The sequence below is a fragment of the Heptranchias perlo genome, chromosome 1, assembly GCF_035084215.1.
Source record: "Heptranchias perlo isolate sHepPer1 chromosome 1, sHepPer1.hap1, whole genome shotgun sequence".
Lineage (NCBI taxonomy): Eukaryota > Metazoa > Chordata > Chondrichthyes > Hexanchiformes > Hexanchidae > Heptranchias > Heptranchias perlo.
The window spans coordinates 93,717,811-93,741,854 of NC_090325.1; the positions used below are offsets into that span (position 1 = coordinate 93,717,811).

Genomic DNA, 24,044 nt, shown 5'->3' on the forward strand with positions numbered 1-24,044 from the left:
GTGTCCTGGGCCCAATCATCTTCAGCTGCTTCATCAAGACCTTCCCTCCATCATAAGGTCAGAAATGGGGATGTTCGCTGATGATTGCAGTGTTCAGTTCCATTCGCAACCCATCAAATAATGAAGCAGTCCAAGCCTGCATGCAGCAAGACCTGGACAACATCCAAGCTTGGGCTGATAAGTGGCAAGTAACATTCGCGCCAGGCATTGACCATCTCCAACAAGAGAGTCTAACCACCTCCCCTTGACATTCAATGGCATTACCATCGCCGAATCCCCCACCATCAACATCCTGGGGGTCACCATTAACCAGAAACTTAACTGGACCAGCCATATAAATACTGTGGCTACAAGAGCAGGTCAGAGGCTGGGTATTCTGCGGCGAGTGACTCACCTCCTGACTCCCCAAAGCCTTTCCACCATCTACAAGGCACAAGTCAGGAGTGTGATGGAATACTCTCCACTTGCCTGGATGAGTGCAGCTCCAACAACACTCAAGAAGCGCGACACCATCCAGGACAAAGCAGCCCACTTGATTGGCACCCCATCCACCACCGGCACACTGTGGCTGCAGTGTGTACCATCCACAGGATGCACTGCAGCAACTCGCCAAGGCTTCTTCGACAGCAACTCCCAACCTGCGACCTCTACCACCTAGAAGGACAAGAGCAGCAGGTACATGGGAACAACACCACCTGCACGTTCCCCTCCAAGTCACACACCATCCCGACTTGGAAATATATCGCCGTTCCTTCATCGTCGCTGGGTCAAAATCCTGGAACTCCCTTCTTAACAGCACTGTGGGAGAACCTTCACCACACAGACTGCAGCGGTTCAAGAAGACGGCTCACCACCACCTTCTCAAGGGCAATTAGGGATGGGCAATAAATGTCGGCCTTGCCAGCGACGCCCACATCCCATGAACGAATAAAAAAAAAGAATGTATCTGTGAGTGACTGAAAGTGCCGTATTCACCCAATGGATGCAGTGCATTGGATGAGGATGATTATCATACAGTTGCAACATATTTCATAAGGATTGGGGTGAGTGACAGTGTTGGGTCCATAAATGGGGAAATGAGCAAGAGTATAGAAAGTGAAGGATGGTTGCTGGTGCCAGTTCAGTGAGTGTGAGGAGTCTTGTGATGGAATATGCTTGCCAAGACAGAATGTTGAAGGCAGCAGGTGGGGGGGGGGGGGGGGGGTGGTGGTTGTACACAACAGGATGTGGGTGAATATGCAAATGTGCTCACTTTTCCAGATCTGCTTAGGTCATTATTGAATTTCTTCCTGCATTGCACCCAAGACCTAGGCACTAGGCACCATGCTGCTGCTTGTTACCTCTTATGCTACATCCAGCTAAGCCTTTTTGGTGACAGAACCTTCCTGCCATCCCTTGGGAAAATAACCTTCCTCCTGGCTCTCACTGCAGCCAATAGTACATCTAGGGGAGCATCACTAAATCTAGGCAGTACCTTTGCTTTCCTGGATTCCGTTTCTCCTTTCTCTTTCAAAATCCATTGAACTGGCCCTTTAAATAATGCAGTCCCCACATCATTCGGGTGAGCAGGACGCCCACTGCGCAGCTTGAAGATGTGAAACCCGGAAGCAAAGATAATTGACGGCAATCGAGATGTGATCGCAGATTTAAACATGCTCACTTTGCTTCTGGGTTCCCCATTAGCAAATCCACCCACCTGCTGAGTTCCCGTCTTGATGTTAAAATCCAGGCCATAGTATTTGGCAGGTATCCAGGCATAGTATTCGGAACACAAGTTTTACGACTTTCATTATGTGTAAATGCTGCCATAAGTATCAATTCTGATCAGTATCTAACAGGAGGTTTGTATGTTTGGTCACTATGTGAGGACAAGATTGGGCTCAGGCCCAATGGCTAAGATGGCCATTGTCAGCCAAGTTCTGCAGGCTTTTAGCCTTAGGGCTTAATACAAAATGGATTCCTCACATGCTCTTGATCCCTTAACACTCTGCTCTAGAGAAAGTATCCATCTACTGTATAGAATAGCCAAGGTCACTGACATTAGCACTGGGAATGTCGTTAAGGATGGACAGGTCCTGGTCTGGTGCATTGATTGGATCAGGGCTGGGGGTAAGACAAACTGAGCAGCACAGAGAAGAGCAGCATGGAGATGAAAGGGCCTAGTAAGCGCTTATTTTTGTCAGCAAACTCCAACAAAACACTGAGAGTTGGCACGTATAGGCAGCAAAGGCACGGCATTATATTCAAAGGAACTCATGGAGAAAAGACAAATGTTGATAAGGTATCTGTTTCATTTTGATCAACACACCTTCTGTCTTCTTTGCTGCATATACATTTGAAGATGAAACTGGAACATTTTTAAGAGCTATACCAGTTTTAACACTCACCTTTAAAGACAACACTGCAGCTGGAGGAAAGAAATTGAAGGAGCCCATTTGTATTCTGGTGTGCCAATATGATTAAGTTGTTGATCATCGGCAAGAGCAAGGAACTATGCTATTCTGTGAAGTCAAAATTAATCTGTCAATATCAACTAAATTCCAGTGCTTCGATAAGCTTAGCTATATTTTAATGAGTGGCTAGCAGGGATCAATGATGAGAGCAGGAGCAGCTGTTGAAAAAGTGCAATAGCTTTGGATAACTGCACAGCACATTCATGGCTTACCTTAAGAAATGTCAAACTCATTTTTTCTGCCTCCAAACACAACATAACTGATGCAGCCAATGGATCAAGCTGCAATTATGAACTTGAAACAGCACTACAGGAGTAGTGTAGTGGATTGAATTTTATGTGCAATGAATGATGGGAGTACACAAGATCATAACTGATTATGCTGCCTGCTGCCAGGACTGCAGTGAAATCTGTAACAACACAAAATTGTTTTGCAACAGTCACTTTGTACCTGTAGCTGAACTACTGGTGTGCTGGAAAATGTAGAAAATGACTGCTCAAACATTTGACTGAGTGGTTCACATAGATAATACAGCACTGTTGAATCTGTGAGTGAAGTTGACATCTACTAATCTGTGATTGTTGGTAAGAATGATATTGAAGTGGAACAGAACGATGAGGATGAAGACTGTTTGCCAGTGGCATAGGCAGAATTTTTTGTTCCGGGGGTGCTTGGGTACCGGAGTCTCAGCGCCACCGCGCGCTGTCCCTGAGGAGGCTGCGGTGGAGACGAGACCGTCACCCACCTCCTTCTGGAATGTGCCTTTGCAAAGAAGGTCTGGAGAGAGATGCAGTGGTATCTGTCCAGGTTCGTCCCGAGCAGTTCCGTAACACAGGACTCTGTGCTCTACGGGCTGTTCCCGGGGACGCACACCGAGACAGACATCAACTGCTGCTGGAAGACCATCAACTCGGTGAAAGACGCCCTTTGGTCTGCCCGAAACCTGTTGGTCTTCCAGTGCAAGGAGCTGTCCTCGACCGAGTGTTGCAGACTGGCACATTCCAAGATCCAGGACTATGTGCTCAGGGACGCACTGAGGCTGGGTGCGGCCGCCGCAAAGGCTCTGTGGGGAAAGGCAACTGTTTAGAGCCTTCCCGCCATTGTATACCGAGGGGCTGCAATCAGGGAAAAACCCCCTCGGGCAGAATGTAAAATTCAAATTGATGTAATGTACCTGTAATGAATCTGTAATCAATAATCTGTATTCAGTGTAACGCAATGAGGCACCCTAGAGTGTGATGAACTGTAATTATGTACAATGTGTTAATTGAACTGTACTTGATGTAACCTGCAAATTGTATAATCTGTATTGTGTACGTTTGGAATATGATATGACAACTGTATTGTATGTATTGCTGCAAATTTTATGAATAAAGTATATTTTTTGAAAAAAAATGAGCTTGACAGACCAAACAAACTACGTCAAATAGGAATTTCACAATAAGGTTCAAGTAGAAACATTATTACTTCCGTTAATCTAACAATTCAAATAAAGCAAATGAAAAGAAAGAACAGTCTTAGTGGACAAAAACTCTAAAGTACAAAGGACCGGTTATGTGTCACTCATCTGTCAATAACTTTGCTACTTTTCACTGAAGTATCCCAGTGAATATTTAGAAGCACAAGCCCAATTAATTGGTTTTCGCTGGCAGGAAGGTCGATAACCAAAGCACACAGATTTAAGGCAATTGGCAAAAGAACCAGAGGGGAGATGGGGAGAATTTTTTTTTACACAGGGAATTGTTATGATCTGTAATGCACTGCCTGAAAGGGTGGTGGAAGCAGATTCAATAATAACTTTCAAAAGGTAGCCATGATGTGGAGATGCCGGTGATGGACTGGGGTTGACAATTGTAAACAATTTTACAACACCAAGTTATAGTCCAGCAATTTTATTTTAAATTCACAAACTTTCGGAGGCTTCCTCCTTCCTCAGGTGAATGTTGTGTTCTATCAAGTGATCTAAGGCACGCTCTTTCGGAAGGAGTGATCCAATAAAAAAAATCATAGAAATTTCAGGAGATGTTTGAACACCCTGAACACCCCCACCCCCCACCCCGTCTAGACCCCTGCTGTCTATCCACCACCAATATTTGTCTGGCAAAATGAAAACAGATCAAGACAACGGACTCTATCGCTACAATTACCTGTAGAACAGGTAGATAAAGAACTTTTGCTGGTTTTACAGAATGATGCAGTACCTGTTTTCAAACCTTTACCCAATTAAGATGTTGACACTGTTTTAAATTACTTGGAGATATTTCACCAGCCTATTTTTAATCACATTTTTGGTCTTAAATGCTTTCCTATTTTTGAAAAAACCCTACATACAATGTACTTTTCTCATAGCAAATAAGCATTTGTTATAAGCAGGGTACACTGTAGTAGTCCATGTTGCTGAGTTTTTAAAAAATTGAACAATATCTTATCATTTTTTGTAGCACAAAATCGGATTTTCTCAGTCCAGATAAACAAAATGGTAATTTCCAGTCTTTGAACTTCACTCTCAAGAAGGGCCGGCAATTTTTCCCCTTCCATTTCCATTAGTCGTGTAAACATTCTTTCTCCATCTTCCTTTTTCAGTCATGACAAAGGTTCTCTTACACAAAATGTTAATCTGTCTTTTCAGATGCAGACAGCCCTGCTGTGCATTTCCAGCACTTTGTTACCATTTCAGATTTCCAGCTTTTCTAGTTGTTCCTTTTCTTTTCAGCATTTTGTTTTGTGTGTTTGCTGTGGGTGGCAGCTTCCCTCTGCAGAACTGTTTAGCAAGTAATCTGTAGACCGCCGCTGTAATCTGTATTTTATTGGAAAAATATAGTGGATTCAAAAAGTGTAAATAGGGCTGAAAATACAAATGGGTGGTACAAACAGCCATGGGTTGTCTCAAAAGGTCCAAATGAAACTATACCGCTGCTTTTAAAGGAAGTACATTCTTTACTTTGGTCTTTCAGTTGCAGAACATTAAAACCACTGTCATTCTGCCTTTTTGCAAGTGGGTGGATTGAGCAGACAGCAGCTGCGTGTTCCTACCCTCATACAATTTGTTCCCATTTTCCAGACAATATGTGATATAGTGAGAGACATAATAATGATTCTATCTATCTGACAGTCCAAATAATTTGGTGAGATTACCTGAATTAGATTGAATTGATAATTATTTAGAAATAAAATAAATGAGAAATGAGTTTGGGCAGTTCCAAATGAGCATTAGGAATTACAGTACAAAACTTTCCCTAAATGGCAATCTTGCTTATAAAGGTGAAATAAGGAATCCTCTTATAGTGTTAGGACTGAGGCATGTTCTTGGGGCAAAGTAGAGGGAGCTTTAATCTGCATCTGACCATGAAATACCTGACCGAGGGGTGCTTGATGCTAACACTGGCTGCCTGAAAGGGGACGAGTTCCATTCCCCAGCATTAACATCCCTCATGAGCACAAAAATGAACAAAAAAAATTACTTTCAAGCTTATTTAAAAATAAGCCATACAGTTAATTAGAACATCTAATTTTACCTTATTAAAATTGCAATTCTGATCATTGCTGTTTTTTTTTTAAAAAAGCATTTTGGTCTACATTATTAAGAACGAAGTGCTAGATTCTCTTGTGGGACTACTATTGTTCACCATTTACATTAACGATTTGAATTTGGGAATTTCAAAATTTGCAGACGACACCAAATTGGGGGGTGTAGTTAATACAAAGAATGCATCAAAATGCAAGAGGACATTGATAAACTTGCAGAATGGGCGTGTAATTGGCAAATGAACTTCAATATAGGTAAGCGCGAGGTGGTGCATTTTGGTAGAAAGAATAAGGAGGCCTCACACTACTTGGATAATAAGAGTCTAAACGGGACAGAGGAACAAAGGGATCCAGAGGTACAGATACATAAATCACTAAAAGTAGTGATGCAGGTTAATAAGGCCATAAAAAAGGCAAACCAAGCACAAGGGGTCATTTTGAGAGAGATAGAATTGAAAAGCAGAAAAGTTATGTTAAACTTGTGCAGAATCTTGGTTAGACCACACTTGGAGTATTATGCACAGTTCTGGTCTCCATATTATAGAAAGGATATAGAGGCATTGGAGAGGCATTGGTGGCCTGAAGAAAATGTAGGAAAATGTTATTTGACACCTAATTTAAAATGATAAAATATATAGATGCTGCACCAGACTGCCTCCTAGCTTCCGAATTAGTGCAAGAGCCAAGGAGACCCGACACAAACTTTAAATCAGCTCTTTGTGATTCCCTATTACAATAAATAACTAATGAGACGGTGGACCCTAAACAACAGCAATATTATAAGCTTAAAATAAATTCTCAAACATTTTTTTTAATAACAATCACATTTTATTCAGATCCATAAAACATAAATGTTGAAGATAAAATTCCACAGAATGGACAGAACAGTTAAAGAACATGTATCTGTACGGCCCTTCCTGAGGTTGCTCTTATGCTTGTCCTGAAGCTGGCAGTCATGTTCTCCAAAATATCACAGGAAGTAATTAAGGTACAATGGTTAATGCAAATTGTTTTTAAAAAGCTGGGCGAATAATCAATAGTTGGATAAGTCCAATATGGAAGCAGTATGAGAAAACAAAATTACCATTCTAAGTATTCAGAATTGCAGTCATGGATGTTGTTTACAAACTGAACAAATTCCCAAATTATAAAGATCTTTTGTGAATTTTTGTTTTTGTCTCCACACAATGGGCACCACATACTGGAAGGATACTCAACTATAAGGTAAACTAATTATTTTAAGAATTTTTTTTTAGAAATGTGGAAGCTAATGTGGTAGGCTGCAATCTTGATCTTAATAATTGTTTCATTGATTTTGCATCATTAGTTGATTAAAAATGTATTCATTACGAAAAGGAAAAAATGTTGCAGTATTATTTTCTAACATTGTTTTGGCATAAAGCTTTTAATTGAAGAAGTAACATGTAATGTTTAATATTACCTTTGTTAAAAAGTTGTTCCTAGATTTTTAGGCAGACCATGCAGTTACCTTCTAAAGGGGACAGATTTCTAATGTACATCCTCCCCTACAGGAGCAAAGCTGAAGATAACAGCAATTATACATTACATGTTTTAATTAAGGATGACAATCAATACAAAGTTTCATATGCAGCTTTGGATACTGCAGTACCAGAGCTCATAATACATTCAACACCATATTCTATATAGGACCTTCAGGTATTGTCTCATCATTAATATAGATCTGTTTAACATACTAACTTGCAGTTTTCAGTACCTACATTGTTTGAATAAATAAAATAAAGAATAGAAAAAGAAAAAAGGAAGCTTCTGCAAGACGTTCCACAAACATCACACCATAACACAGGTATTTTCTCATAAGTACCACCTATTATTTAGAAATTGTTTGATACGCTTTATAATAGGAATGGAAACTCAATACCATTTGGATTTACAGTTGACAAAACTGGAATGTTCCTAAAAACCTTCATTGTTAAACTGTGTATAAGTTGCAAACAAGTACATACAGTACTCAGTACATTACATTTATTTTTGAAGTGTGCAGTTATTTATCTTCAAACAGTCCTTTTATTAATCTCATATTCTTCAACAGACGTGGAACAAAACTACAGCAGGAGAGCACTTAAATGCTCTTTTGTTAAGCAGATTTAATATCCTTATAGTAAAATTTCTTGTGCCTGTCATGGCAATCAAGCCTGTCTTTCAATTTTCTTCTTCACTGCTTAAGTCTCTATCTTTTTTGAGTACCGTGGTTATCTTCTACCATACACCAAACCTTTCTCCCCAATTTCAGTTTCCTCCAATCATATTCCACTGAACAAACTCTAAATAATCACACTACAACAAATGGAAATTCTGTGAGATACAACTGTCATAGCAGTTTCTCGCCCACCTTACTGAAAACCTCCAAAAAAAAAATTTAACAATTGCCAGAAACGGTGAGGGTGAACTGGAAACTGGGTGAGTGGCCCCTGAGAGAGGTCCCACTACATCCCGGTGTAGCTTCAGTGGCAAATCTAAGCTCAAGACTGGCTCTTCTATGCTTCTGCTTCTCTTGCTCATTGTCTCCTATCTCTTGCGCTCTCACACTCCTCCTTCACTTGTTTCTCTTGCTTTCTCCCACTCCTTCTACACTTGTCTTCTTCTCAATCTCACTCCACTTTCACTTCTCTTTCTCAATCTCTCCCAATCTTCCTTTACTTCTGTTTCTCTTTCCATTCTCCTCACTTTCCTTGCTCACTTGAATATCTCTACAGCACTGCAACATCTGTGCTTCTATGTGGGGAGACTGCAGTGGCAGAGTGGAGAAAGAAGCAAACTGCTGGATAAGAAGCAGACCACTGGACAATAGGAACACTGGAAGAGCAGTAGGCCATTCAGCCCCTTGAGCCTGTCGGAGGCCAGTTGCTGGGTAAGGAGCCCTAAGGATGGGAGTAAGCAGGCTACTGGACAATAGGTACAAAGAGCAGGGAGGTGGGGGGAGCAGATAGAATAGCACCAGGTGTGTTTACCAGTGAAGCAACATGAGGAGCATATGACAGTGAAAGAACACAGGGAGTGAGTGGGCTGTCTGAAGTTTGAAGAAGCATAAATGGGCAGTGAAACTCTAGGAGAAGGGAAAAAAAATGAATGCATGCATGACTTTCCTGAGGGGAAGGACTTGTTGTAGTGTCAAGGACTCCAGCCAGCAGCATCATTCAAGTTAAATTTAGAGTGCGGACTCAGTTCTTCCAGTCCCTCACCGTGCAGAATCTGGACAAGCCCTATGCCTGGGCACACCCAGTTTTGATACGACTGGTCTAAAAGAACTAAATACCAAAAAATGTGCCCCTTGTTTTTGTGATCTGCTATGTTAATAATAATTTCTGAAAAACTCCAAAAGCCCAGGAAGAGTTATGACTCTCATTGATTTTAATTATATATATATATAGGATGGCTTCCAGAAATTTAACAATTTAACATGCCAAAGCATAAGTATCATCACAAGATTATTTTTAAACAAGTGATGTAGGATCCTGCTTGGCATTCTGCAACAACTTGCATTTATATAGCACCTTTAACGTAGTAAAAACATCCCAAGGTGCATCAGGAGCATTATCAGACAAAATTTGACACCAAGCCACATAAAGAGATATTAGGACAGGTGACCAAAAGCTTGGTCAAAGTGTTAGGTTAAGGAGTGACTTAAAGGAGGGGAGAGAGGTGGAGAGGTGGTGAGATTTAGGGAGAGAATTCCAGAGCTTAGGGCCTAGGCTGCTGAAGGCATAGCCGCCAATGGTGGAGCGATGAAAATCGGGGATGCGCAAGAGGCCAGAATTGGAGCAGTGCAGAGATCTTGGGGGATTGTAGGGCTGGAGGAGGTTACAGAGATAGAGCAGGGCGAGGCCATGGAGGGATTTGAACACAAGGATGAGAATTTTTAAATCGAGGCGTTGCCGAATTGGAAGCCAATGTAGGTCAGTGAGCACAGGGGTGATGGGTAAACGGGACTTGGTGCGAGTTAGAATACGGGCAACAGAGTTTTGGATGAGCTCAAGTTTACGGAGGATGGAAGGCGGGAGGCCGGCCAGGAGAGCATTGGAACAATCGAGTCTGGAGGTAACAAAGGCAGGATGAGGGTTTCAGTTGCTGATGAGCTGGGGCAGGAGCGGAGACAGGTGATATTACGGAGGTGGAAGTAGGTGGTCTTAATAATGGAGAGGATATGGGTACACAAGCTCAGCTCAGGGTCAAATAGGACGCCAAGGTTGTGAACAGTTCTACAGGCTATGTCTAGTTAAGCAGAAGACCTTCAAGGTGTGTCAGACTTTAAAATAGTGCAATATAACATGTTTTCAGATTACAGTTATCTTCAATTATCTTACTGTGGCTGTGGAGTGTTACACAGATGTATAATTGTTATGAGATGGACGATCAAAGAGGTGAGATAAATAACTGCACTTATACAACAGAGCTTCTTGGAACGATGTATGAATTATAACACAATGGCAACAAATATCAGTCTAACAATGGATTAGTCATTAATATAATTAAAATACATGTTAATATTTAGTACACTTTAAACCCATAAAATATTACTGTCCAGCAATACATGCTACCAAACACACTGTATATTCATTTTATACATTATATACTTTCTCTTATCAAAATTATTAGCGATCTGAGATTTACAAAATGGGTACCCAGGCAACAACCACTCTGATATTGTAATCGCATAATATTCTGGTGCGGCAGATGCTGTAAGCAGTAGAATATCAAACAGCAGCATGTTTTTCCTAATCTTCAAAACAGATTGGTTGGTCATAGAGAATCAAGAGCTTGTTCACAATTTTAAATCAACAAGCTGAAGGAACTGTATATAGCAACATAACAATTAAAGATGAAGAATAAAGATTTAATTTTGATAACACATTGCCTTTACAGCAATGTGTTGTGGTTTACAAATCCTGAATGTCACTGTCACATACAGTGAATTACTTTGAAGTGTAATGACTGTCGATGGGGTTAAATACAACACTATTTTGCATACAGTAAGGTTTCTCAAACAGCAATGAGATGAATTATCAATTAATCTGTTTTTGGTGATTTTGGTTGTGAGAGGAATGTTGCTCTGTACACTGGGAGAACTCCCTGCTCATCTTACAATAGTGCCATGGGTACGCCACTTGAACTATTGGAACAAACAGGCATGGCCTTGGTTTAATATCTTATCCAAAGGATTGCACCTTGACAATACAATACTCCCTCACTAGTGCACTGGAGTGTCAGCCTTGATTATGTGTTCAAGAGTGGGGCTTCAACTCAGTATCTTTTGACCGAGAGACAAAAGCCAAGCTGACATTCTTTGACACATGCTTAATCTCTGCCTTTTCACCCCCTCAAGTTAACTCCTCTCCTAGATGAATGTATCTTTCTTCATGTTTATCCTGGTTATTCTCATTCTCCATATTTATCTTTTGAGGTACTCCCTCCCTCTTTCTAATCCTCATTTGGGTGTCATTTTAGGAAGCTTCCAATGTGAATACATGGTCCTTTAAATATAAATTAAGTTCTGAAACAATGCTGATCTCTGACAGACCACAGCATCACAACAGTAACCACTCTCAAACCATCTCATTTCTACTGACTGGTGGGCAATTCGTGATGCTTTATTTTCTATAATCTACCACCGTCCGACATGGAACCTCTATGTTAACATTTCAGTTGTTACTTCTCTAGATTACAAAATAATCCTCCTTGTCAAATAGTTATCTGGTCCATTCTGTATATGATAAATCCATTATGATGACAAAACAGATATTTACTTACTGAAGCATGGTGCAAACATAAAATAAATTGGTTTGAATGAAAATTATTAACTGTAAAGAACATATGGGAAAGCTGGATTACTCACAGATAAATACTATTGAGTTTTATCACTATTGAAAAGTGAAGGATTTGAAAGAACAAGAACTATTATACACGAATACACGCTGCTTCTTTGTCGCCTAGCATATCTCTATTGTTTAGGGAGCAACAGGAAGCTAAAGAAAAGCAGTAATCTGTGCAGGGTTGGGAGAAGCTAGTTTTTTTGAAGAGGCAAAGTGGTTCACAATTTCCAGGTTTAATCTTAAATAGATTATCTGAAAAATGATCCAGGGAGTTAACTGTATATCCACATTGAAATTAAGCAGAACAAGCAGTGAACCAATTATTGTAAATGATAATAAATTAGAAGTATGAGTCCTTGTCATAAATGCATGTGAAGAGTAGCTAAATCACTGCACTGTTCACCAAAATTACATACATCAGTACATAATGTCTTAACAGTTAAATCAATATTATCAATAACTCATTATTCAGTGCACACCGTAAATGATAATTAAGTGTAAGGTATAAAAATAACCTAATAACATACAGTTTAACTTTAAGGAAAATTAATATAAACAAGGTGACCAGTTCTGATCAAGGCACAAGAAGTAAACGGTACAGACTTTCATAAACCAGGCATCTCTACCACAGTAAATATTCACACTAGAACAGTTTCAAATATAATACGATCAAACTATTCAAAATCAAACATCAAATTGGACACAAAACCAAGTCTGTGTGTGAGTAAAAGAACTAGTAGTCAAGCCATCATGAAAACCCATGAATTAAAAGGAGTCATGGAACAGAGGAAATCTGGAATGTGCATAATTTGTTTGCTTTTTCACCCATTTCAATCAGATTTTAAAAAAAGCAAGGTCCAAACCAAACTCACAACTAGTACAGAATCACCAGCTATCCAATTGCATGTTAGAAGGAGTGTACTATATAAAATCAATGAACCCTCGATAGGAATGAGCTTGCTGGTCCATAAATCTGTGCTAACAAGATCTGATAATACATGAAAGCAAATAGACTCTTTTACAACAAGAACAAAAACCATAACCCTGAAGAGAAAGGAAAACTGCAGATTTAGATTAAGTAAACCATGAATTACACCTAATGGTTGTTAGAACGGACAGTTTTTCCAGAGATTTTCTGGAGTTGGAAGAGTGTAATCCGTATTTGGTCAGGTAATGGCTTGTTTTAGAATATAAAATGTGCAAACTGAAAACATTTTGTAGCACTAAAGAGCAGATATCTAGGAATGTTACAAGCTACACAAACAAAAAAAATAACTTTTACAGTGTCTTCTATATATTAAACTCTCCTGCATATTAAAAGTGTACCTGCATTTACTTCATTTTTAATGAAGGCAGTTTGGTTTAAAAACAAAAAAAATGAGAAAGTGTGTTTGGAATATAAAAGGAAACAATAAACACAATTAACACCCAGTTTCCATTAAGACAAAGGTATAGTTAGACACAACATGCAAGCGATAATTTTCAACTCTTGTGCTCCCATCGCACAGCAGTGCTTGCTGGGAGTGCTCGTTGGAATATTTGGTGCAGCCCGCCTCATCTTCTGACCAATGAAATTAACGGATGGAAAATGAGGCTGGCTGCACAATGGATGCATCCACTATTGCAATCTGCACTCCTGATGTGTGCTGCTCTCCACTGGAAGTGAAGAAGCAAAAAATTACCTTTATAATGTACATTTGGTCCACATATTATTAGGCTTATAAATTTACTGATTACATCCATGGTTACATCACGTGGCATATTCAGACTACTGGAAATGAATCCCACATTATTTTTTAAAAAATTAAGCTAATACTAGAATTTGTAAGGTGCACTGCCATCAGAAACTGGTCGGAGAACAGAACTTCCTACAAGTAGAAATAGGGCCAATGGGTGGGGAAGGAGATCAAAATCACATAGCTTAAAAGCTAAAACATAATTATTGCGAAAATTACAGCAGACCTTCTGTAAAAATCAGAGTTTAACAGTGACCACGCATGCTCCAGCCCTTCCAAGGCACAGTGGTGCAATCTGTAAAAAAAATAAAAGTATATTTAACTTTCTGAAAATAGAAATGGATGCATTGCAAATGAAAGTGAGTTAACAATTTGGCATTTTTTAGTATAATCCTTGCTCTCATTCTTCTTCAATTACATGTTTGTTTTATACTTTTTACAACAGCATTATTTTTGCACAATTAGAATATGAACACAAATGGAGAATATTTTGATTTGAATACTTTGTGCAATGAAAGTGGTGTCACAACTGATGTGACATCACAACAAAACTATGTAGTAGTGTAGGAGAAATGCCCAAAGAATTGCCTTAAATGTGTCCTCAAAATGGAGACAGCAGTCAGACTGAATGTTGGGAAAGGAAAGACTAACGCTAATTAAACCATGAAGGCTTATACAAACAAAACATTCTTTACCAGGGATAGAAGACAAGCCATCATGATCACAGGCGACCCTTTGTGAGCAAAGACCTGAGACACTAGGGAGCATACAAACAACCTGGCATGTCTGGTCATTGATTTAGAGATCATTGATTTGGGGTACCAACAGGGCTGTGAAAGGTGATCGACACTGAAAGGGTTGAACTCTTCCGTCACATGTGGTCACTCAGAGTGGTCACTAGAATTCAGGTGGTTTAATTTGGAAATTAAGGATATACAAGATGGAGTTTTTGCCATTAAGATCCTCAGTCCTTAGTTTAGTTCTAGTTCTTGTAGTAGCAAGTGTGGAAGTTCTAGTATATGTAGTAGGATATCTCTGCAAAATCAGAAAACGTATCTCTGACAGAGAGAGAAAGCTTACAGAAGTTAAGACTGTATGGCTATTCCAGCCAGATACAGGCAAACATGTGTGTCACTTAGATATACAAGTTGCCCTGAGATCAAGTGAGGTGACATTTAAGTTAGCTAGTCCAGATACAACTACTAGCATGGAAGGTGAATGTACCCAGCAGCAGAGGATCCAGGAGGAATGGATAGCACCTCTACAGACAGAGGTTCATCACTGTGATGTCCATTCCAGAGGAATGGACAAGGTGACCTGTTCATCTATGTCAGCTCATAACGACAAATGTAAACAATTTTACAACACCAAGTTATAGTCCAGCAATTTTATTTTAAATTCACAAGCTTTCGGAGACTTCCTCCTTCCTCAGGTAAATGTTTACCTGAGGAAGGAGGAAGTCTCCGAAAGCTTGTGAATTTAAAATAAAATTGCTGGACTATAACTTGGTGTTGTAAAATTGTTTACAATTGTCAACCCCAGTCCATCACCGGCATCTCCGCATCATAATGACAAAGTCATGCAAGTTCTGAAAACATCGTTAACTACAAGTATAAAGACTTTAATTTATTCAAACATCTAATGCTGTTAATTTATCAGCTATCTAAGGAATCTAATCCTAAATTAATCTTACCAATTTATATCAGTCTCAGACACTGATCTCTACTGAAAATTTATAATCAGCAAGAGGTTAATGCTGAATTACTGGGACATAACTGAGCTGCCTTCATAACCTATTATTTATTTTGTCAATTAACCCTATTAATTATTTACATACTCAATGTTTAAGTTTAAGTGCTGCTAGCTATGATTCTAAGATTAATAAACAATTAGTTGTTACTTTATTGTCTGACTTCTTTGTTAATTGGCAAGAAATGGTTAATTCATTCACTTCGTAGCTTGTGCTGATCCTGATGGGAGGTTGGTAGTGTATATGCTAATATAATCCCAAACTGATTGGTGTAAGACAGTTTGGCAAACCAAATTTATGCATAATTAAGTCTTAGGTATAGACGGGTTGGTAAATCCCAGACGGTTCCTTGACAGAGTTAAATGAAGGGGTTAAGGATTCGTCTGGTGCCCTTGATGAATATTCTTGTCAGGCTATTGATCCCTGCGTCCTTAGTATATTCACATCAATTTATTAACTCTCAGCAGGTCAGTCAGTATCTGTGGAGTGAACAAACAATTTAACGTTTAAGGTGTAACCTATCTGTTCTCTCCCACAGATACTGACTGGCTTGTTGACTGTTTCCAGCATTTTCCGTTTATATTGCAGATCTCCAACATTTGCAGTTTTTTACTTTGTGAGCTGGGATGATGATACCACATTTATACAACTCCTTGAAAAAATGTTTTGGTTATGTTTTATGACAAGTGGAGGAGTCGGAATAAATTATTTTTTTCAACACGCACAGGGATGTATCCTTATTTATCTACAAAATAAAAAGGAACGTGTGAGCTTAATAAATGCAATTACGAAAAATGGCACATTTTGTTTAGGGTTTTAAATCTTTTATAAATAGAAGGCTAGTATCTATTGAGAGGATTAGAACAAAAAGTTTCAAAGTAAAAAACAGTATAAATTGCTAAGTAGTTACTCTTACCTGCATCCACTCATTAGTTTGAGGATCATAGGCCTCCACAGTGTTTAGATACGACTGTCCATCATATCCTCCAACTGCATAAAGACTATCACCAAGTAAGCAAACACCAACTGCATCTCTGCTTATGCTCATTGGTGCTACTGCTGTCCAGGTATCAGTTTTAGGATCATATCTGCAAGCAAACACAACCATGTTTCCTAATCAGGTCCAAATATTTAATATTTTTGGAACAGTGTTGCAGAAACAGTAGTATGTTCACATTTACAAACTATACTCACATGAAGTCCACAAGTATTAACTACGAGCTTGAATGTATAAATTCACTTATCTAGCCAACAACAAATAAAGGGACAATTTTAACACCCCCCCCATCCCCGTCTGATGGGAACAGTACAGACGGGGGGATTAGATGGTGGAGGGGTTCACGTTGCGTTCCCAACACGTTCCCATCCCCAACAATTTTTACTTAACTGTCTTCAGAAACAAGAAGGCCAACACCCCCCCGCCATCCCCAGAGGAGTGAGGGCCTAACTGAAATGGCAGTGTCATGTCCCGTGATGCCACTGGGACACGCATGCCATTTCATAGAATCATAGAAAATAGGAGCAAGAGTAGGCCATTCGGCACTTCAGGCCTGCTCCACCATTCAAAATGATCATGGCTAATCGTCTAACTCAGTACCCTGTTCTCGCTTTTTCCCCATATCCCTTGATCCCTTTTGCATTAAGAAATATCGCTACCTCTTTCTTGAATATATTTAATGACTTGGCCTCCACTGCCTTCTGTGGTAGAGAATTCCACAGGTTCACCACCCTCTGAGTGAAGAAATTCCTCCTCATCTCGGTTCTAAATGGCATACTCCGTATCCTGAGACTATGAACACAGGCCCGACTACGGCCCGCCAGCAAAAGCTGGCAGCAGCAAGAGTTCAGGTAAGTCCTTTTAAAGGTACATTGTGGGCCAGGAGGAGCAGGAGCGAGATAGCTTGGGCTTCCCCCTCTCCACTGATGGCAGACTTGCCGACCCCCCACCCCCCGCTTCCAATCCCTATTTACATTACAGGGTCCACTTCCATGGGTCCCCAGGGGCGACCTGATCCCTCCAGCAATTTCAACTTTTGCCCGTCGGCCTTGACCTCATTCACACCAGTATTGGGCGTGAGTCTGGGCGTGGAAATGAGACTTGGGAAGTTAAAATCACCCAGGCCACATGCTCTGGGGCACCGGATGGTTTGCCGCTCGCTTTGGCTCTTGTACCCGTGACTCCCGCCCCGATGTTAAAATCGACCCTGTAGTGACTGGGTTACATTGGTTTACGAAAACACAAAATGAAGTGCTTTGGAATTTAGCTAATGAGAAAGGTTGCTACAAAAGCAGGAACATTCCAATTTCCATCTAAAAGTTGGAAACTTGGAAAATAAGATGACAGTTGAATGTAACTTAAAAGTACTTGTGACAAAATTGTATTTTTGTCTGTATTTGATAATTGATTTGAATTTCTTATCGCTAGTATCAGAACACACATAGCTAATTATGGTTTATGTGAGCTGTCACTGTAAGGTACAGAAATAGGCATTTTCCTACTGGCAGATGAAAGTCAATTAATGTGCGTCAGAATCTTGGTTTCTATCAAATAAAGAGATTGATACGCTAATATCAGTTACACCATTTCTCCATAACTGGTGAACAATGGCTACAGTAGAACCCATCATCTAATTTCAACAAAATAATGGTGGTGTTGCTGCCACAGGACCTTTGTAGCCGTGCACCATTAATAAAACTCCCCAGTTGGGGGGAGGGAGCATGGCATTAGTTGTTTAGAGGCAGTATGTGCTCCCATCCCAAAAGGGGGAGCAAATGTGGTTGCTGGGGACATTGGAAGACTTGACAAATTTGTACTAGAGTTAGAACAGGGTAGTGACAGATTTCCCACAGCGTAATTCACACTCCAGTAATCCTGATTCGGCAAGTGGTGGTTAACTCTTTGTTTAATTACTAAGTACAAGAAACTGAATTCCAGGTAAGATATTTTAGCAATACAACCATAATGTAAATAAAATACATTTTAATATGTAATGATCATAATTCAAGTAATGATTTCTACTAAAAATAACATTCCTTCATTGTTCTCTCTCCACAGTCCAAAGCCTATCATGGTGAGATTCACCTTAAGAATGAAAATAACAGCAAAGTCAGTTCTTCCCTTCCCACTACCCTTTCCTCAGTGTGGAATGCTCCACTTTTGTAATGAGCTGCCGCTTGCCCCCTTGCCAAGTGTGGATTCAATTTGTTATCATAGAATCTTACAGCACCGAAGGAGGCCATTCGGCCTGTGCTGGCTCTTTGAAAAAGCTGTCCAATTAGTCCCACTCCCTGCTCTTTCCCCGTAGCTCTGCAAATTTTTCATTTTCAAGTATATATCCAAGTTATAAATGTGGTTGGGTGACTTACCTGACAGAAGCCATGTGACTTTCTGACTCCTAAGCCCATACCATTACTGCTAGGCTGCATCATTATTTCCCCATTAGAATTTTATAAAATTGGAGATTGGCCTAAAACTTGCAACCAATACTATATATTAGAAGTAAAAAAAGAGGTATGCAGCATTAATTTGGATTTGAGACTATAAGGTCAATTTTCCAAGACTCAGCTAGCAGCGCAGAATCTCGTTTGACAGGAGCACAGATTAGAGGTCAGCATGCCCAATTCGTGGCACTCCTGATTTCCAGTCATAATTTTAATGGTTGGAAAATTGGAAATGCTGCATATCAGGCATGGTAACCTTTGCATCCGATTCTTTGATCCACTTTCCTGTCAAGCAAGACTGTGCACCAGGAGTGAAGTCTTCAAAATGTTACCCTTATATCTGGGAAATCATTTCTGGTAGAAAAATAATGATCAACAGCTATTAAATAATGAAAAATGCTTTCAGGCTTGAATTATGCAATCTCTGCAAAACCATCACTAATGGTATAGGCATACACCTGCTGCTAGTTCCTTACTCACATATATATAAATTCATTTCTATTAATATCTGCTTCATAACACAATGCCAGGCAAAGGAATCAGTCTGTGGCAGCACTTTTGAAACATATAAATAATTAAAGCATGAATGCTCTCTCCAAGGCCCGATTATAAATTACAACTTAAAAATACCTCACTTTCACCCAAATCCCCCAAGATACACATGCAAATGCCTTATAAATTAAAAACCTAATGCTGGGAATTCACTCAAAATTTTTGCTTGTTTGACTTTTACGATGTAGTAATAACCTTAAAATAATACTGAACTTCAGCTGTGGCAAATAGCAGATCATTAAGCAATGAATGTATGGATTTGAATTTGTTAATTATCATTATTAGTGTTTGTAGATGGATGGACCTAGGTATTATTTTCAGAAGGTTACAAATAAGTCTCAATTTTATTACCTTTCCCACTGCACTCAGCTCCTTGTACTCGGTAGTTAAACTTGGGAGTTTTTCACAGGTTTATTATTAGTTAATAAATTTATTGTAGGATGAGGCAGTTGCATATCAATGCTAAACATGAAGATCAATCTGAAGGACATAAATGCCAAGGCCAGAAATCCTGGTAGGTTAACCAAGAAACAGCATCTACTGCAGTGACTATGGATCAAATAAGTTACATCTCCTGAGACTAGTATGGATCCAGGAATGAATATGGAATAATTCTTTAAAAATCTATTTTGGTAGTGTCGAATCATTATTTAAATGTATATGAACATGGATGGTTTCAAGTATGCCTATTTTCAAAAATTACAGTTGGGAAATCAACGCCATTATAACACAATAAGATGCCCCATTAAAGTTGAAGAGGCAGTAGTAGAGGCGGGTACAATTTTGTCTTTTAAAAAGCATTTGGACAGTTACATGGGTAAGATGGGTATAGAGGGATATGGGCCAAGTGCAGGCAACTGGGACTAGCTTAGTGGTATAAACTGGGCGACATGGACATGTTGGGCCGAAGGGCCTGTTTCCATGTTGTAAACTTCTATGATTCTATGATTCTAACTCAACATTAGCATTATGACGGGAAAATTCTGCACTGCGTTTAAACCATGGTAATAGCTGACCTGAGTGACAGTAGTTAATTGTTCTATTCCCAACATCGTGATTCACTGTGCTAAACATCAATATAGTGTAACAAGGTGATTGAGGGCCGGTATGTCAGCTGCAGGCTGATGAGGACCCTGATACCAGAGTAAGGGTATTGCCCCTTTATGAACCTCGCCTTTAAGAGGAAGAGTATTGCCCCTTTAAGAACCTCACCTTTAAGAGGTAATTGCTACTGGAGTGGGTGGAGACCTCACCCAGCCAGGTGAGCATAAAAGGATGAGGTTCAACTGAAGTAGAGAACTGAAAGAGGCTTGCAGTTGGAGAGTTTGCTCAGTCTTGCTGAATCGAATGTACTACGTAGTTTTGGTTTGTGTTCTGTAAACTATAAAAAGTGTGTTAAGTACGGATTGTTCTAGGACTATTGTTTATAGGACAAAGGAGGCTCTGAGATGATTGTGCCATGTAATATATACTAGAACACTTCAAATTTTAAAAATTAATTCCAAAGATTCCATCTTTCTCTCTCACTAGTGATTTTGCAGTGTCCATTCAAGGTCAGTTTTGTCACTGTATGGTATTTTATTTTGCAAAATTATGCATTTTAGATCAGTAACCACTTTTACCTATTGGCACTTTTTACCAAATAAATCATTTTTAGCTAAATAATCTGATCTAAATCATATTTTCATAAATCACTTGCCAAGCAGAAGTTAATTCCCCAGATCCAGTTACATTGTGCTTGTTTGGGAGAGTCGATTTGATTATACATATCTTCACAAATGCTCAGCCTATGGCAGTTCTTGGTCAATTTAAAAGCACATTTATCCCCAAAGCAGGTTACCCATCCACTACCAGACAACCCAACCCTGACTCTAGGGAAAGCACAAGTATGAAGGCCAGTCAAGGTTGAGTTTTGAACCTGGATATCTTACTCGAGAGTCCAAGGTTAGCCTTGTAGGTACTGGCTGTCTGGCATATATTGGTCTTTTTTAATATAGGTATTGAGAACATCCAAAACTATAAAGGTTTAGAGTCTTTTCTGTATATGGTGTTTAACATGTGATCATGACACACAATTCTTGTAGACAGTGGTTGAAAAATGATCATCATCCTCCAAAGATAAATTATAGTTACATTTACCTCTCCACACAGTCAGACAGCCTTGAAGTGAGGTTAGATGCTGGTGCATCATGCCCTCCAATGGCATATAAGAAACCATTCCAGGTGGCAACACCCACGCCTCCCCGTCTTTTAGACATCTGTGCACAAGGGGTCCATTTGTTGGTGTGGGGATCAAAACATTCTACAGACTTAAGGCAAGAACTTCCATCTCGTCCTCCAACAGCATACAGTCTAGAAAAATATTAAAATGAATGTAACATTCCTAGATATGAAACCCATCACGTGCTTTTGCTTAATTGCAATGGAGTAATTTTGCAAAATCGCACTCCCAGCATAGAGCCTTGCCCATCAGGAGTGCAAATTGTAAAATTGGGTGTGCACTCCCCCAATTTTCTGTCCATTAAAAGCACCTGGAGTGCAATTTGTAAAATTATCCTGTATATTCTATTGTTTGTATCATAATCAAAAATAAAGTCATAAAGCCAAACTGTTCTACTACAGCTTCAACACTGGCATCTACCCGACAACGTGGAAAATTGCCCAGGTATGTCCTGTCCACAAAAAGCAGGACAAATCCAATCCGGCCAACTACCACCCCATCAGCCTACTCTCAATCATCAGCAAAGCGATGGAAGGTGTCGTCGACAGTGCTATCAAGCGCCACTTACTCAACAATAACCTGCTTACCGATGCTCTTGACATCAAAGCAGCATTTGACCGAGTGTGGCACCAGGGAGCCCTAGTAAAATTGAAGTCAATGGGAATCAGGGGGAAAACTCTCCAGTGGCTGGAGTCATATCCAACACAAAGGAAAATGGTAGTGATTGTTGGAGGCCAATCATCTCAGCCCCTGGACATTGCTGCAGGAGTTCCTCAGGGCAGTGTCCTAGGCCCAACCATCTTCAGCTGCTTCATCAAGGTTATAAGGTCAGAAATGGGGATGTTCACTGATGATTACACAATGTTCAGTTCCATTCGCAACCCCTCAGAAATGAAGCAGTCCTTGCCCGCATGCAGCAAGACCTGGACAACATCCAGGCTTGGGCTGATAAGTGGCAAGTAACATGCGCGCCACACAAGTGCCAGGCAATTACCATTTCCAACAATAGGGAGTCTTACCATCGCCAAATCCCCCACCACCAACATCCTGGGAGTCACCATTGACCAGAAACTTAACTGGACCAGCCACATAAATATTGTAGCTACAAGAGCAGTCAGAGGTTGGGTATTCTGCAGCGAGTGACTCACCTCCTGACTCCTCAAAGCCTTTCCACCATCTACAAGGCACAAGTCAGGAGTGTGATGGAATACTCTCCACTTGCCTGGATGAGTGCAGCTCCAACAACACTCAAGAAGCTCGACACCATCCAGGACAAAGCAGCCCACTTGATTGGCACCCCATCCACCACACTAAACATTCACTCCCTTCACCACTGGCGCACTGTGGCTGCAGTGTGTACCATCCACAGGATGCATTGCAGCAACTCGCCAAGGCTTCTTCGACAACACATCCCAAACCCGTGACCGCTACCATCTAGGACAAGGGCAGCAGGCACATGGGAACAACATCACCTGCATATTCCCCTCCAAGTCATACACCATCCCGACTTGGAAATATATCACTATTCCTTCATCGTCGCTGGGTCAAAATCCTGGAACTCCCTACCTAACAGCACTGTGGGAGAACCTTCACCACACAGACTGCAGCGATTCAAGAAAGCGGCTCACCACCACCTTCTCAAGGGCAATTAGGGATGTGTAATAAATGCTGGCCTCGCCAGCGACACCCACAGCCCATGAACGAATAAAAAAAAACTTAGGGATGATTAGCCATTAAGTGTGCATGCTGACTCAACTTCTTACACTGCTGGTTTAGGTAACTTAAAATGCTGAAATGTCATGGGGGTTAAATTCGATAACCCCTGAATCCGGGCGCGGGGGGTCGTGGTGCGTGATTAACCTGCGCCCGGTCGTTGCGAAGTAGGCAGCACCTGAGATTCGTGCTGCCTGGTCATTTATCTAATTCCTGCGTGCAGCCAGCGCTACCTGCGCTGCTGAGTGGCTGCATGCATCAGCAGGGGGCCAGATATGGGGCGTGGCCAGCATTACTTAAAGGCGGCCTGCACCTCTTAAAGGGGAGATGCACTGTCAATGCAATCGGTGGAAGAGGACAAGTGAACCTGCAAGAGAGCGTGCACCAAGGTTCTCCGATGACAAACTGGAGGCCTCGGTGGACGCACTGAGGGCCATCCTGTACCCGCGGGGTGACAGGAGACCCTCCAGACAATAGATGCTGAGGCAGTGGGAGCAAGTGGCCCTGGAGGTGAATGCCAGGAGCATTGCACCACGCATGTGGATGCAGTGCAGGAAAAAGTTCAATGATTTGACACGAATGGTCAAGGTGAGTGAATGCAAGTGTCAAGTGGCACATCCTACCAACTACACCACTGCTCCACTCACAACACCCCCTGTCATCCACCCATCAAGAAACGCTTCCGATCCATACACAATGCTGCACTTCAGATGCTGCATCTTACCCTCACATAGTACCACTCTTGCAATCCACACACCCACAACCCACAGGTCACACACACTGGCAGCTATTCAACCATGACAG

General features: G+C 40.6%; 1 protein-coding gene across 6 annotated transcripts in view; it reads right to left on the reverse strand.

Moving 5' to 3' along the window:
• Positions 1-4,855: 4,855 nt before the first annotated feature.
• LOC137324449 (kelch-like protein 5) overlaps positions 4,856-24,044 on the reverse strand; it is a 144,851-nt gene continuing 125,662 nt past the window's right edge. For 4 of the 6 annotated variants that reach the window (XM_067988731.1, XM_067988761.1, XM_067988740.1 and 1 more), the window contains 3 exons: positions 21,446-21,658; positions 16,230-16,401; positions 6,784-13,858 (listed from right to left, as the gene is read on the reverse strand). In XM_067988731.1, coding sequence (XP_067844832.1) covers positions 13,802-13,858; positions 16,230-16,401; positions 21,446-21,658 — 442 coding nt within the window. In that variant the 3' untranslated portion in view covers positions 6,784-13,801. Of the gene's footprint in view, positions 5,251-6,783; positions 13,859-16,229; positions 16,402-21,445; positions 21,659-24,044 lie in introns of those variants that run through there. The other 2 variants (XM_067988750.1, XM_067988770.1) reach the window with 2 other exon arrangements.